The sequence below is a fragment of the Gopherus evgoodei genome, chromosome 8 (genome assembly GCF_007399415.2).
Source record: "Gopherus evgoodei ecotype Sinaloan lineage chromosome 8, rGopEvg1_v1.p, whole genome shotgun sequence".
Taxonomy (NCBI): Eukaryota; Metazoa; Chordata; order Testudines; family Testudinidae; genus Gopherus; species Gopherus evgoodei.
In genome coordinates, this window is record NC_044329.1 from 50857113 (window position 1) to 50873968 (window position 16856).

The 16856-nt window shown below is 43.9% G+C and overlaps 2 protein-coding genes across 5 annotated transcripts in view; one reads left to right on the forward strand and one right to left on the reverse strand.

The window, feature by feature from the left end:
- The window catches only part of KLHL20 (kelch like family member 20), a 57506-nt gene extending 51104 nt beyond the window's left edge, over nt 1-6402 (forward strand). For 2 of the 3 annotated variants that reach the window (XM_030572175.1, XM_030572177.1), the window contains one exon: nt 817-2653. In XM_030572175.1, coding sequence (XP_030428035.1) covers nt 817-901 — 85 coding nt within the window. In that variant the 3' untranslated portion in view covers nt 902-2653. Of the gene's footprint in view, nt 1-816; nt 2654-3412; nt 3462-5226 lie in introns of those variants that run through there. The other variant, XM_030572176.1, reaches the window with a different exon arrangement.
- Nucleotides 4549-16852, reverse strand: CENPL (centromere protein L). 2 transcript variants are annotated; one of them, XM_030572178.1, is made up of 5 exons: nt 16719-16851; nt 10591-10767; nt 8146-8397; nt 6712-7254; nt 4549-5046 (listed from the first exon to the last, which is right to left on the reverse strand). In XM_030572178.1, the coding sequence occupies exons 1-5, from the start codon at nt 16755-16757 to the stop codon at nt 4975-4977; spliced, it is 1083 nt and encodes a 360-aa protein (XP_030428038.1). In that variant the 5' UTR covers nt 16758-16851; the 3' UTR covers nt 4549-4974. The 2 variants fall into 2 exon arrangements, with proteins under 2 accessions (XP_030428038.1, XP_030428039.1); XM_030572179.1 differs by lacking the exon at nt 10591-10767 and having other exon boundaries at nt 16719-16852.
- Nucleotides 16853-16856: the final 4 nt, after the last annotated feature.

Here is a 16856-nt window from a genome sequence, read left to right on the forward strand (position 1 = left end):
TAGCTTATTCGTTACCGTCACTGAATTGAATAAAGCTAGTGATGTCGCCTATCATCTTCCCGCTCTTTATTGGCTGCGGTTCTTCTTGCTATGTGAAATTTTTCTCCTATGTGTGGAGCACCACTGGGAAATCCTTGATATGCAATCTGCAGTTAGTGGGTGGCATTGGTGACAGTTACTGAAAGAACTCCAGTCTTATTTCTTCCAGCAGACTAACTGCGTCAGCACATAGAGGAATATGCAGCTGAAGCAGGAAATGAGAGCTGATAGGCATTGGATTTCCATATGAAATGTGGTCACTGTTTCAGTATCATAGCATGGAGAGAACAGATGATGTTTGAAATGCATTATACATTGGTCTGTTCAGCTGTGTGTAGTATAAAGCAGATATGAGTCTGAAATTAGCTGTGCACCATGTAGATTTACCCACTGCTTCAGGGTTGCCCAAAGCATAGTCAGGGGGCCAAATGCAACCCACAGAGTTGCTGCCCTCTGTTCCTGAAACTACATAGGAGCAGAAAGGAAATTCAGTGCAGTTTTCTGATGCTGGAAGACGCGAAGCAAAATAATTTGCTGTCCTCCTCAAGGGTGATACATATGTGAGCAAATATGGCTATTTACTTTAGATGTGTGTTTAAACAGATTGGGGATCCCTGCCTTACTCATCAGACAGCTTAATCACAGGCATCACATGAAATGGAGACCAACAATTGTGCTGAACGATACATGCCGCCTACGGAGGCTGTTTCATGCTTTTATTAGAGAAGACAGTGCATTAAGAACCTAAGCAGTATGACCAACAACTTGTCTTTGCAGGTTGTATGGCGGAATGAACTATCGTCGGCTGGGAGGTGGTGTAGGCGTTATCAAAATGACACATTGTGAATCCCATATATGGTAAGCATCTAATGGAGGGAAAGCCCTTGGTTCTCAATCCTAAACATACTGAAGAGACTTACTGACTCTGGAGCTCTGTGCAGCTCTAGTAAAATATAGATCCACCTTAATTCTTTGCTGGTGCCTCTTTCTATGGGATTATAAATAAAATGACTTTTTTGAGCGCACATCCAATGGGAGACCACCGTGTCAGACTCCAGGAACCACCTACTACAACTAGAAGCTTTGCTTATGTCCATATTTTTTCCTAAACAGTCTCTTGGTTTTTGAATAAACTGAACTGTAAAAGTAACTCTAGCATAAACAATGACCTGGGACAGCAAGCTGTGCCAGGAGTCTGGCAAAGAGGAGGGCCTCTCCTCCTCCAGCAGTGGAAGTGGCATCCATGCAGTGGGTGAAAGAGGAAAGTGATACTGAAAATAGTGCTTTTGCCTTATTTACAGAGAGCTTCATTTAAAAAAAAAAATGTACTTGACCAGAAAGGTGCCACCTTTGCACAGAAGCTTTTCTGAGTGCAGAGTATATTTATTTTTTCATTTAATTTGTATCATGTATTTTCTTTGTATCACTCACAGTGAAAGATTCCATCTTTTAATTTTTTGAGATTGAGTTCTGACAGGCTGATGGTTGGGGCAGGGCTACGTCCTGTGATACTTCTAGATGCTGCTGTGCCAAGCCACTGGGCCTCTTAGAGCACAGGAGCTGTGAAGATTAGTGCCCTGAGTGCCTGGTTGGTTTTTTGGGCAATGAGAAGCAGGACTTTAACTCCCATCTCTTTGCTGAATTACTGATGCTCAAAAAGGAGGTTGGGTATGAAAGGTGAAAAATAGCTAGACTCCAAAATTACACATTTTTCCAGTGTGTGGTACAAAGGTTCAGGATCTCTCTCTTTCCTGTATCTGAACCTTATGAGAGCACTTATTGGTATTATCAAGGCTTGTCTCTGCTCACATGGGAACCACTTGTTATTTTTGGAGAATCTAGAAAGAGAGAGTTGCAATTTCCTAACACTCACCCCTATTGCAGACTTGAAATAGCTCCTGCTGAAAAATGCTCTGGTCAGAATCAGCTTAGCTCCCTACCTATCTCTCTCCTGTTCCTTTATAATTCATACTGGGGAACATTAGGATAAGGATCAGATGGTACCTCCCCTTAGTGAATTTTTATGCACTTCCTTATGTTGGCTTTAGAGCTGGAAAAGGTGTGAGGCCTGCTTAATAGACTTCTGCAGGAGGTAGTGTGCAATTGCATTGTGAGTAATGGGGTATCTTTTAGCGAGTGCAAAAAGCGTGGGGGCAGCCTGCCGTCCAGCTTGAGCAAACAAGACAAGTTTGCTGTATTATTATGCTCCAGAATGAGAGAATGTCATGATGCAACCGAGGTAACTTTGTGGCATATCTACTAAATTAGAGATTTGAAAGAATTGGAGAAATGTACATCCTTGATATTAAAAGAGCAGTGCTAGCATCTCAGTACGGTTTGGTTCCTATAACTCAGCACTTTAATGTGCTTGAGAATGTAGAAAAATAACACTATGCTAACAAAAATGGGTCATTAAACAAGACTTTAAAAAAAAAAGAAAGGCCCCTCAAACGTTGGCATTCTTGTGTTTACATTTGAAGATCATTTGCACCTTTACAAGGAAAAACAAGTATTCTGTAAACAATTGTTTACATGTATCATTTATGCTTTTTTCTAGCATGAGTAACTTGTATAAATAGCAGTGTTACCTTAATAAATTTCTTTTATGCTGTTATTTTTTGCTTGTTCTTTTTGTCTAAAGCAGCAGCAGGAGGAATGATTTATGGTTTAATTTTATGCTGATTTGCTTCCTTTGATTTCAAGAGAAGCAAGAACAGGCCCATTTCAACACTGCTAACAAAAGCAGGACACACATGAAATTCTCGTAAGCTGTTACCACTCTCCAGTTAAGTTATAGAGGCTCATTGCTGCTCCAACTTTAGGGTATAAACTGATCTGCAGATGGGAGTCAGGCAGAACTACTCTTCCCCTACCACACGGTATAGTATTTTTCAGTCAGGGTTTGACACCTTCCTGAAGCACTGGCCCAGTAAAAACATACTGGAATGAACAAATGGCTGGCTGAAACAGTTCCTAAGCCAAACTGACTTGTAGTTCTGCTGGGAGGTGGGGGGGAACGGCACATGCATTCTTTAGCCTAGAAGTGCATTGTTCAGGACACAGCTATTTGTCTAGAGGGAAAGGTGGCCCCGATAACAGAAGCCCAATCCAGCCCTAGTGTAATTCCACCCATTTGCAGACAGGCATTTATTTTAGCACACTTTCCTAGAACTATGGTTATGTAACACTGAACATATGGAAACAAAGTTATTTAGCAGGTGGTTATAAATTAAATACCATTTTCCAAAGTGGAAGGTGGCTGTAGATCACAGGTACACCGTATTGGTCTTTCTTTCAGTTCTTCTTTGTCAAAGCTGGAGTGAATGTGGGCTAGTGTTAAATTTTTGTATTAAATTCAATATATTTATTTCAGATCTTATAATGACCATGCAAACAAGACAAGGATTTTGGTATCGGAGAAGGTGAGAGAGACATACAGTTCTGGGATAAATGTAGTAGTTGGATCTTTCTCCTAAACTGATCAGCAGTGCAAGTTAAGTCACTGAATTTCAGAATAAAGCTCCTCAATATAAACAGGAACTGCCTCAAGCTGCCAATCTTTATATCAGTTTTCAGTCTCTTGCCAAACACAAGGCCTAGAATGTACTTTTTTTTAAATGAAAACGTAAGCCAAGATTTTAAAAAATGGAACTATGAAACTATGCTCGGGGGAAAAAATATATATATATTTAGGTACCTTTCATCCAACAGCAGCCATGGATCAGTGGGAACTGGTGAGTGCTCAGCACTTCTGAAAGTCAGGCGACATAAGCACCTGCCTGCTAGTTGTATTATAGAAGTACTTAAGAGCCTAGTCATAGCCAGTGTGCCATGTGCTGTACAAACAACAAAAGGATGGTCTGTACCACAAAGTATTTAACTATAGACAAATTCAAGAGTAGGTGAGGTGGTCTTACTGCCCACGTAGATTGTGGCAGGTAGAATGCAGCTTGAGCAAAAGTCTGTTTTCACATTGATTCAGAGCCAGTACATTCAACAGCAAAGTCAAGTAAGAGGTTGACACTCTCAGTGAAGCTAAAGTCAAGTAAAAGGAGGAGAAAAAAACCCTCTCTATGTATTTGCAGTGTGTGTATGGTGGGGGAAATCTCATTTTACCGTACAACACTTTAATTTGTACATTTCAAACAGCTATATTAAATGTAGCCAGTATCCTAATTTGTAATTAAAGAAACAGACGCATCAAGGTAAAGTGATTTGCTTAGGTCACTAGTAGCAGAGCTGGGAACAGGAGGCTTTTCCTTCAAATGCTCTGATACCAAGGCCATACTGATTCTTTTGAATATCTCACTGTTCACTCAACAAACATAGGGGAGTGCTTTTGAATCTTGCAGAAATTAATCCCAACAGACAGGCTTTTCTGCCCTATGTTACATATACCACCCTCCTGCACTACTGTGTTAGCCTCTAGGCCAGTGGTTCTCAACCTATTTACCATTGTGGGCCGCTTGTGCAGCTCTCTCTCTGTGTTATGTGAGCCACATCCGTACTATATACTACCTGTATGGCCCTAAGGATGTCACATGGGTTGCAGCTGTGTGCTGATTGAGAACCACTGATCTAGGCTATGGAGCAGGAGCAGTATTCCATCTCATGCCCCACCCTTTAAATGATACTTGAATCATTACAAAATGTTACTTTATTATAGCAAAATGTGCAACTATATTATTTTCCTCCGATGGCCCTCTTTGCTTCATTACCCATTGTGGATTTCAGTCCAGGAACCAATGAGGTCAAATGAAACTAATATGCTTTCACTTGGTGGACTGGAGTTTTGTGAGGCTAAAAAAATCTGCAGGAAAGCCAGCTTTCTACAGTCAGTGTCTCTCAAACATGAATCTACTGCAGATGGACTTAATGTGGTCCAAGCAGAGCATCTATAAGTTTTTTAGGACAGCAGGTATAGAGTACAAGGTTTCATTGTATCTGTGAGATCGCCAGCTCTGTCAGCAGCGTCAACACGCCTATTAGGTGCTTGCTATGTAAGATCTGCAAAAAAACAAACAAACCCCAAAACATTAGTTATAGTCTGAACAGAAATACAATACGCTATTTAAGTCACTGATGGCTGCTGTCAATGTGCATTCTACATATTTAAATAGAGGGGAGTGAAGGATTTGCACTATGGCTTAATCTCATCACCATGCTACTTTCCCTGTTTCTTTGCAGGACTCCTCCTGTTGGGTGTACATGAAGCCTAGCGTCCTATCTCCTCCTCCTCCTCCTCCTCTACATGGGCCCTTCTGATCTTCACTCCCATCATGGGAAAAGATCAGCAGCTTAAGGGACACTCTGCTCCCACCTCCTCTTTGAAAGAGGGAGAAAGAAGTCCCAGCCACTCTGTCCCCTCACTTCTCCTTCCTCTCCTTGGAAGAAGCACCGACAATTAGCCACTCTGCTCTTCCACCCTCCTGCCAACTCACTTTAGCAATGATATCTGATGATCCCGCAGAACTCTTCGATATTCTGGTCTGACAAGTTATTGTTGAACACTTATATTACTGAAGTGCCTAAGGATCATAACCAGGTTGGGTCACATTGTGTTGAGAACTGTACAGATTAGCATTACCTGCCCTAAAGAGTTCACATTCTAAAAAAAATCTCCTGTGCATTTTCCTACCCACTAAATGAGGCAGGGCTCCCATAGTCAATGGTTAAATAGGCCAAGCAGCGATGAAATGAGAAAGATACTTAAGACTGGCATCACCCATTTGGCAGCTTCCACATTTAAAGCCTATTTCTTTAGTTATGTTGCTAGCACTTCAGATTACAAATGAATCAATTTTTAGTATTTTTTTTTAACTTTTCATTTCCCAGCATGGACAGTGAAAATACACTAGTCATTACCATGTTGTATCTCAATGCCAACATTGTGCTAGCACCTAAATAAGGCTAAGATTTTGTGACGGATATTTTTAGTAAAAATCACGGACAGGTCACGGACAGTGAAGAAAAATTCAAGGAAGCCTGTGACCTGTCCATGACTTTTACTAAAAATATCCATGACAAAATGAGCAGCTCAGCTGGGGGGTCCCCACACCACCCGCAACAGCTAGGCAGTTGCAGGGGCCCACACTGAGCTCTGGGGGCCCCTGCTGCCCAGGAGCTGCAGGGTGCCCCCATCACCTGGAGTAGCGGGATTCTGCAGCTCCCTGCTCCTGGGGCTAAAGTCACGCAAATTGCTGAAAGTCACGGATTCCATGACTTCTGCAAACTCTGTGAAAAAATCGTAGCCTTACACATAAATACATGGGGATTTTCTTAAAACTTTTTTTTTTATGTATCAAAAAAGTTAATTGTAGTTTCTATTGGCTGTAAGTTTTGTATAAGTTTGGGATTTTTAAATGCAAATTTTAGCCAAAAGCTGTCTTTGTTCTGTGCTTGTACAGCACCCAACACAATGACTGGGGGTTCATCACCATACAAAATGTTGACTGCACAACTGTCAGATGTGCTGTGGAACACACTAGAAACTAGTTATGTCTGGCAGAGGCTGAAATTTTAAATTTTTTTTATTTTTTTTTTTAAAGGGGGAAATCAGTTAAAGAGAATCAACTAGCAAGAACTTAGGGGCAGCTTTCTGGCCAGGTATTTTAATTATACTAGCTAGAACAGTGTTAATCAAAACCTCATAGTTGGAATTCAATTTAGTACCTTTATATTCCCATCACAGTGTGCTGAAGCTATAGATGTAGAGACTTTCACCAGTCTTGTGGCTGACAAGTGGATCTTAAAGTGTCTATGGAAGTGAGAGTAAAGGCAGTCCATAAATAAATTCACTTCTTCTTGAGTAACTTCCCCAGGAGTTTTTTGCACTGTGTCCCATAAGGCTTTTGCATCCTCAGGGTGTATGGCATATGAAATGTCCAGAGACTGGGGAATGCAGGGCACAGAGAAAACAAGTTCTGTTGCAGCCATATGACTGTCCACTTTGCACCCAGTCCACATAGCAGCCATCCAGGCAAGATTGAGTGGGCTGATGGTTAAACGACTGAAATAACAGTCAAAAGTCTTCTGAAACCAACTGCCAACTATGGCTGTGTAACTCTCTGCCCCATTGGCAAGGAACAAAGATAAACAGGTAAAATCCTCTGGTACACTCTCCAAAAGATCATCTCCAGATATACAGCAGAACCAGCCTGACCACACCACTTTGTCTTCTGCATTTTCAAATGGGAGCTGAGATCTTGATGCAATCTAAAATTAAAAATGTCTGCATTAAATCTCCAAGTTCTAGAGTGCATTTGACAGTTCTTAGCCAGAGCAAAATGGATTCTAATAAGAATGGCTAAACCACAAGAATTTTCCCCTGATATACCATTTTAATAGCAAGAGATCAGAGGGTGTCAACTGAAAATCAGTGGCTTGATTTTCAGAGGTGCTATATGGCTTTGGTGCCCAATTTTCTTTTTTGGCCCAGCCAGAACCCTGTTTTGACACTGCATTGCACTGGTTTCTGTGCCATTATACCACTTTGGATAGCTTGACTGTTTAAAGACAGTTTTTGCAATTCATCTATTATGCCTATAGAGGACCTGGCTCCTTCCACTGAAGTCAGTCAAAGTATTGCCATTTACTTCAATGGAAATAGAAGCAACCCTTAAGTCTACATTAGTGCTGCTTAATGAAGCATTTGCATTGTGCATTAATTTTCCTACAATAATTGCAGTACAAAATGTTGCACTTCAATAGCATCTTTCCTCTAAGGACCTCAAGGTGTTAATAGGCCTTAACTATGGCAGGGAAGTAGCATTACATCCATTTTACCAATGAAATTAAGTGACCTGTGCAAGATCCTACATCAAGCTGAAGAACGTCAACTCCTACTTCTGTGCTCTAACTATAACACAGATTAGTTCCCAAGTCTATGTTTGATGGATCAACAGTTTATGAAGAGGTCCACAAGGGTGTTAAAAACAGACAAGAACCATATTGGTTAAAAGCAAAGATAGCAAAAAAAAGTACAAAACACAGGATACATGAAAATTACTATACTAGCAGCCATAAATATTTCAACATGTTACAGGGAGGCAATTTAGAAGTGTTAAGACACCCCACTGCTATCAGCATGCTAGCTGCAGCCCTTACCTGGACAAGGATTGCAACCTGGTCTTGATCCGTACCTTTGAGTCCTAAAAGCGTGGACAAAGTCACTTTGATACCAAAATCATTGCCCACTTCTACAGCAAGTCCTTTCTGCTTTTCAGCAGCAACAAAGGCACTCAGAAGTCTAGAATACTCCTTCAGATTACCATAAGAGAATTTGTACATGGGGGTCACACTATACAAGGTCCACTGTTTGCGTAGAAGGAATGCTATCTTCTGAGGATCTGCATTTTCCTGGAATTAAGAGAACAGTATTCAGTTTTCTAGGCCTGCCCACAATTTCTGTAATGAAATTGAAGAAAGACTTGTACATTGCATCAAATATACAGGCTAATCAGTTGTGTTTATTCTATTAGCTATTTTTCCTAACTTGTCAGCATTTCTTTACTGTAACGTATGTCCATGAGCACTGCTGAAGGACTTAACATGACAATGATTTTTCTACTTAGAAAATAGAGGTGGAGGATACCAAAGTCATTGTCCTCTATCTTCCCAGCTATAGCATTCAGGCATTAAAGACTGGATTATAGCAGCAGTGTTCTTCAGAATACAATCCTGGCTCATTTTTAAGAAAGTGAGTCCTAGCAACATACACAGAATCTAAACTTTCATTTCAGAAAAGTTAAGTTTCTAGCTTTAGGGTTGCAAAGATACTCAGTTTAGGTTTGGAAGGCTGATAACAACACATTCAGAACTGCCTGTGTGCAAAAGACAGTTTGAGTGCCTCTGCTGCAGTTCACAGCTTTGCCAAGCTAAAGTACAGTTAAAACAGACCAGAGTTGTCAGTTTTCATTGCTGCTAGTGGACAGCAGTGGAACTGACAAAAATTAGCTTAATTAGCAAATTACTTGCTGCAGTTTGGGTAAGCTGTGATCAATAAGAGGCAGACCATGAAGATGTTCAAGGAGCCAATGGAAAGAATAGAGTAGCACATGCATGCCCATCTTGCAGCATAAGGAAGGCAGAGGGAAAGATAGCATATGAGAGACTCTCCACCCACTGTAACAGCAGCTAGGAGGCTCCAAGACTAGGGTAGTCCAGAAGGGAAGCCCATGAAACAGACTGCTCCTCTTTTCCATCAGCCAAAGGAGCCTTGGAAGAGAGCTTTAAATTTAATCACATGCCAGAACAATCAGGCAAAGCCTGAGACTAAATGTGTGAATCCCCAAACAAGGTCCAGAAATAGTTTAGTAGCTGTCCCAACACCCTTCCCTTTCCCAGTGGCTTGGCAAGGGAGAAGGAAAGAACTGCCTCCTCCCACCCTTCCCCCCACACACTCCTTTACATCTGACTGGCTAGTAGTGTCAGTCCTGTAGCTATTGGATGTTTGGGTGGACAGGGGTGCAAATGCACATGAATGTGTGGGTGGGGGTGGGGGCACGGGCATGGGAGAGATGGCAATATTGATGAGACGTTAGAAAAAGTACAGCAAAGAGACTTGTTTAAGAGTACAGAAATGTAAAATACAGTGAAGAAAACAGAGTGAACTATGCTGGAAAAGAAAATAAAGAAAAACACTGAAGATAATGCAGGAAGATGTATACCATGATTATTACAGAAAAGACGATTAATTTATTACATATCTTGCTTTGATTGTTTTAAAAAATTGTTAAAGACAGTCAGCAGTATCACAAACAATACAGTACATAACTTGTATTCCTTTAAATTGCAGGGGAAATGGCTTATTCTTCAGGCCAGTAAATATTTGGTGAGTGCTTCATACTGTTTTGAATAACTTAAGTGAAAGGAGTTTCTCTGGTTTTCTTAAGTTATTTTACAGTATAGAAAAAGTCTCCCCACAAGGAGAATAAATTCCAGGAAGCTTTTTTTTTTTTTAAAATTAGTTTTATTGCATTACTCCTAGTTCTACCCTTCAGATTTGACTTGAAACTAATTAGCAAAGTGCTTTACACATTTTAAAGCCCATTCCTTTCAGGAAATGCATGATGAATATCCAAGCAATTGCAACATAGGAGAAAAGCCATTATATCAAAATTGCAATTACTCTGAGAAATACAATTGACATCATTAGGCCTTGGCTACACTCACACTTTACAGCGCTGCAACTGGGGTGTGAAAAAACACCCCCCCTGAGCGCTGCAAGATACAGCGCTGTAAAGTGTCAGTGTAATCAGGGCAGCAGCGCTGGGAGCACGGCTCCCAGCGCTGCACGCTACACCCATAAGGGATGTGGTTTACATGCAGCGCTAGGAGAGCTCTCTCCCAGCGCTGCCGCTCTGACTACACTCACACTTCAAAGCGCTGCCCGGGCAGCGCTTTGAAATTCCAAATGTAGCCATACCCTTAGTGACTCAGCATACAGATCTATTCAACAACAGAATGGTTAGATAAAGCTGTCAAATAAGATGTGATAGCTGATTTAAGATATGAATTTTCTTTAATTATATTAAACTACTAAAAGCCCACCTGCAGTAAAGATGTTTGTGGAATTATTCTTCTAGTTGGGCTCTGACCAAACAGGGTGTGTGTCCTGATGAATGTCAAACCTCTTGAGTAACCTGTCGTACTTGTAATGTTGATTCCAGTCTCTGCAGTTTTTCTTCCTAAAGGGGTCATGCCTCCAGAATCAGGAGTATCCATATCCTGTGCAATGGAAAGAGCCCAAAGACTGAAAACTTCCTATAGTCTGGGTGGAGTGATTTAAATTATTAATTTCAGTCAATTAAGTATTTGTAAATCATTGATTCTGATCACAGTGAGCCTTTGTAAAACTAATTCAAATTGATAAACTAAATTATAGATGTTCCTTTAATTCAAATGCTACTACTGGCAGAGTCTCTTATTTGATTTTTACAGAACTGCTATAGGCAAGAGACAATTATTGAAAATTAAGGTGAGGTTCCTGCAGACTCCTGAACAAGTGCATAACTTTACTAACATGAAAGGAACTAGTGTACTTAAAGTTTAGCTCAGACACTTGTGCACATGCTTACGTTGTAGTTTTATTTAAAAATATATTTTAATAGCATGAAACCGAACACTGAAGCAATTTTGTTTTGAACTGACAATGAAAAGTTTATTAGAGAGACTGCATACAATGAAAAGTTTAGCCTTGCAATTAAGAGTTATTACGAATTGTTTTATAAACAGGCCAAAATGTTCAAAAATGGGAGCCTAGAAAATTAAGCTTCTAAGCCCATGCTTAATGGTGGAATTTTCAGAGGCACCCAAGTGACTTAGGCCATGTCTACATCTAAAATTTTGCAGCGCTGGTAGTTACAGCTGTATTAGTACAGCTGTATAGGGCCAGCGCTGCAGAGTGGCCACACTTACAGCAACCAGCGCTGCAAGTGGTGTTAGATGTGGCCACACTGCAGCGCTGTTGGGCGGCTTCAAGTGGGGGTTCGGGGAACGGGAGAGCAAACCGGGAAAGGAGACCAGTTTCGCCGCGGTTTGCTCTCGCGTTCCCCGAACCCCTCTGCAAACCGCAGGGAAGGAGACCAGCTTGCTCGGGGTTCGGGGAACGAGAGAGCAAACCGGGAAAGGAGACCCGCTTCGCCGCGGTTTGCTCTCGCGTTCCCGAACCCCCTGCAAACCGCAAGGAAGGAGACCTGCTTGCTCGGGGAACGGGAGAGCAAACCGCGGCGAAGCTGGTCTCCTTTCCCGGTTTGCTCTCGCGTTCCCGGAGCCACCCAGCAAACCGCAGGGAAGGAGACCTGCTTGCTCGGGGCTCCGGGAACTAGAGAGCAAACCGGGAAAGGAGACCCGCTTCGCCGCGGTTTGCTCTCGCGTTCCCGGAGCCACCCTGCAAACCGCAGGGAAGGAGACCTGCTTGCTCGGGGCTCCGGGAACTAGAGAGCAAACCGGGAAAGGAGACCCGCTTCGCCGCGGTTTGCTCTCGCGTTCCCGGAGCCACCCTGCAAACCGCAGGGAAGGAGATCTGCTTGCTCGGGGAACGGGAGAGCAAACCGTGGCGAAGCTGGTCTCCTTTCCCGGTTTGCTCTCGCGTTCCCGAACCCCCCTGCAAACCGCAGGGAAGGAGACCTGCTTGCTCGGGGTTCCGGGAACGCGAGAGCAAGCTGGGGAAGGAGACCAGCTTGATTACCAGAGGCTTCCTCCTTCCACGGAGGTCAAGAAAAGCGCTGGTAAGTGTTTACATTGGATTACCAGCGCTGGATCACCAGCGCTGGATCCTCTACACCCGAGACAAAACGGGAGTACGGCCAGCGCTGCAAACAGGGAGTTGCAGCGCTGGTGATGCCCTGCAGATGTGTACACCTTCAAAGTTGCAGCGCTGTAACTCCCTCACCAGCGCTGCAACTTTCTGATGTAGACAAGCCCTTAGAAGTACAAATCCCATTGACTTCAAACTGTGAACCCTGATGGAGGAGCATAGCCTGGTTGAAGCATTCAGCTTTTCTGAGTCAAAGTTCAGCATATGGGAAGGTGGTGCTGGCTGTAAATATAACATTGGCTAGTTGCTTATATTAAGGTTGTTACAAGTTCCTAGGCTTTAATTCAGCATAAAGCAACATTTTAAATGAGAGAAACTTTTTAGTAGAAAGAAATCTGCATAAAGTCTACTGAAGTCTACTAAGAATTAGGAAACTAACAAAACAAATACAAAATATTCACCTTCGCAATTTGACTACAAAATGGGACGGAAGTAAAGAACTAGTAATATGCACATACAAATATTTGATTTAAATTCAATAAAATGATCTTTTTTTCAAAAATAACCATTTAAAAGTTAAAAACAGTGTTTTTATCCACCTTGGCCAAAGTAGAGATTGATAGTTTATTTTAATGTAAGAGCATTTCCCAGGATCTAAGTACTAGACACAGTCAAGAAATGGTAAAAGCTGTTCAGCATAGAAATCCTTGCTTTCTCCACAAACAGCAAGTAGGAACCACCACCTCAATGAGATTTAGCTGAATAAAATATACTGAGGTACACAATTGTATGATGATACTTTCACAGATCAAATACAACGTGAGGAACATAGCCACAGCCTAAGTGTCGTCTGTCATAAGCTGGTCCTGTCCCAAACTCCCAGTGTTGTTGGACGACACTGTTCTGTTCTGTGGGGATGGAATCTTCCACTGGAGAATTTCCAGGCAATAAACCCCTTACCCCCTGGGCTTCTGATCAGACAGTGGATCAAAATCAATGGCTCCTGCTAGTACCAAACTCATTCTTCTGCTAGGGTAGAACAGTTAACATAAGAACGGCCGTACCAGGTCAGACCAAAGGTCCATCTAGCCCGGTATCCTGTCTACCGACAGTGGCCAATGCCAGGTGCCCCGGAGGAAGTGGACCTAACAGGCAATAATCAAGTGATCTCTCTCCTGCCATCCATCTCCATCCTCTGACAAACAGAGGCTAGGGACGCCATTCCTTACCCATCCTGGCTAATAGCCATTAATGGACTTAACCAACATGAATTTATCAAGTTCTCTTTTAAATGCTGTTGTAGTCCTAGCCTTCACAACCTCCTCAGGTAAGGAGTTCCACAAGTTGACTGTACGCTGTGTGAAGAACTTCCTTTTATTTGTTTTAAACCTGCTGCCTATTAATTTCATTTGGTGGTCCCTAGTTCTTGTATTATGGGAATAAGTAAATAACTTTTCCTTATCCACTTTCTCCACGTCACTCATGATTTTATATACCTTTATAATATCCCCCCTTAGTCTCCTCTTTTCCAAGCTGAAGAGTCCTAGCCTCTTTAATCTCTTCTCATATTGGACCCTCTCCAAACCCCTAATCATTTTAGTTGCCCTTTTCTGAACCTTGATGGCCCTTGATTACTCTGCCACAGCTTCCCAAACATAAGGCAGGTCTACACTTAAAACACTGCATCAGCGTAGCACTAAAGTGAAGATGCTCCTTTGCTGCCAGGAGGGAACTCTCCCATAAGTGTAGTTAATCTACCTCCCCGAGAGGGGGTAGTTATGTGGATGGGAGAAGTTCTCTCATTGACACAGCAGTGTCTACATGAGGGGTTAAGGTTGGTATAACTCAGTGTTTCTCATATGCGGCCACTGTGACTGCACCTTTTCTTGCAGCCACAGCCTCCTGGGCAGTGATTGGGAGTGGAGGTGGGGCATGAAAAGCAGCAGCCCCTCCCCTGGGGCCACCAGTAGGGGCTGGTCTGTGTCCCCTTCAAGAGCCACAAACTGTAGGCGCAAGCGACCAGCATGGATTCCCCATGTTCCTGGGGGCGGTGGGGCTCAGGCTTCAGTCCTTCGGTGGTGGGCGGCTGTCTCTGGCCATGTGGCAGCAGCCTCCATCACCCAGCCACAGGGCTTTGGACTCCCCCCCTTGTTTTACCCCTCCCCCCATCTTCCTGGCCCCCAATGACTCCCATCACCCCTGAGCCCCCTTACCCACCTCCCCATCCAGGGCTTAATTTGTTCCCAGCGTGCCAGGGCTGAGTAAGTCTGCTGTGAAAAGTGATATTGTTAATGCCACTTTTCATAGCATCTCAGCTAGCTAGCAAGTCTGCTGTGAAAAGTGATATTAACAAATATACAAATGTCACTTTTCACAGTAACAGACTTACTAGCTAGCAAGTCTTTAAAAAAAGCAACCAAAAAATCAAAACATGCAAAGCACCTTACCTGTGTTTCTATTCTGTTTAGGTCCAGTAAAGAATAGAGACAACTGTACATTATTATTGACTCGGGGTGAGGGGGGGAGACACACCTACACAAATCAATGATAATGATTTGTACATGTATGTGTGCATATTTATTTTTCCTAAAATTAATTACTTTAGGATTGTCAGAGTGGCCATCGGCAAGAGTTGGTGGCCACACTCTGAGACCACTAAAAAATTTGCAGTTATACCAGGGTCTCTCACAACATCATTCACACACCCCTGAGCAATGTAGTTATACTAACACAGGTCTGTAGTGTAGACCTGGCCATAGATTCTTCATCTGGGGTCTGTCTACTACACTACAAGCACCACAGCTGTAGCTACACCACTGTAGTGCAGACACTTAGGGCTTGGCTACACTTGCAAGTTAGAGTGCATTAGAGCCCCAGACACCCTAATGCATGACCCATCGACACTGGCAAGGCACTTACAGCGCCTGGACTCTGCAGCTGGAGCACTCCTGGTAGTCCACCTCCACGAGAAGCATAATGCTTGGTATGCCTCAGCTGAAGCACCCCAGCCTCAGTGTGAATGAGGTGTTGCATTACTGTGCTCTGATTGGCCTCAGGAAACATCCCATAATCCCCTTAAGTCAAGTGGCCACTCTTGTCATAGTTTTGGAATCACTTCAGGAATGCAGATATGCCCTTTCAAAGCTCCATTTCTGACAACTGGCATGCTTATCTGCTCCAGAACAAAGCAACCATTAGCATGGAATGCTGGGGGGTGGGGGATTGCTGCTTTCTGAATTTACAAGACAGCATGCTGACATGCTCTCAGCCCCCCAAAAACCCACTCTCTCTCCCCCCACATACACACAACACACTCCTTGTCACGCTCCACCCCACTTCACCCATTTGGAAAGCACATTGAAGCCACTTGCATGCTCGGATAGCTACCACAATGCACTATTCTCTGTGGCCATTGCAAGAGCTGCTAATGCAACCACGCCAATGCGCTTAAATCTTACAGTGTGGACACACTGCAGCGCTTTCCCTACTGTGGTCTCCGAGGGCTGGTTTAACTCACAGCGCTCTACATCTGCACGTGTAGCCATGCCCTTACTACAGCTAGGAATGCATTTTTTCATCACTGTAGTAAATCCACTGGCCTACCAGTATTTACAGTGGTGCTTAGTCAGATTTAAATCTCTTTGGAGTGTGAATTGTCTCACCCATAAGTGAAATCGCTTCAACCTCAGTTTTAGATGCAGACCAGGGTGTTGGTGTCAAGTACCTGCTACCACAAATGCTCAAAGCCACATTGAAAGTTACATTCAGAAGGGAGGTTGAAATGTTCCCAAACCCAACATGGAATCCTAAGCTGACACAGACCTGTCCCCAAACTGTCACACCTTCAACCACCCTAGTAATGAAAAGTTTCCTGCCTAACTCCCCCAACCTCCTTTTCCAATGTAGTGAAATCAGCTTAACCTAATGCCTGTGAAAGATCTTGTAAACTAAGAACTATGCCCTCCATCCTGGGCTGCAAGCTGGGGAGGGGCTTTGTCCCCTTCGTGTCTGTTACAGGCCCCAGCCCGCTAGCGGCAGTGGATAGAGCGGGCTGCAGGGGGTAGATCTAACACAGCACATGGAGGGTGGCAGATGCTCCAGCCGCTGCTCTTTGAACACGTTCGCAGCCGGTTGCTCCAGGATGGGTGGGGCGGAGAGCCTGGTGCCTCCCCAGCGCGGGGCCAGGGCCAGGCCCAGGCCCTGTCATGCCTCACGGATTGGACAGAGGGGCCGCTACGGGGTGGTGCTCCCGGGCGGCTCCCCAGTTACGATCTCCAGTGAAAGATCGGCCCCCCCGCGCCACGCAGCTCAGCGGCACGAGCAGCGCCCCGGCTCCAGCCGCCGGACGTGGGGAATAAATCCTTCTCCGTACGTTAGACACAGGGCGGCGGGCCGGCCCCGCAGTACACCGCGCTCTCACCTGCCGCCGCCGGAGACTAAGCCGCCCCGATCGCCTCATCGTGGACTCGGCTCTCGCGCGCTCCCCCAAGATCGTTTGAATCCTCTTCCCGGCAGCCCGTGCGGCAGGAACCCCGCACGCGCGTGAGCCTGAGCCAGG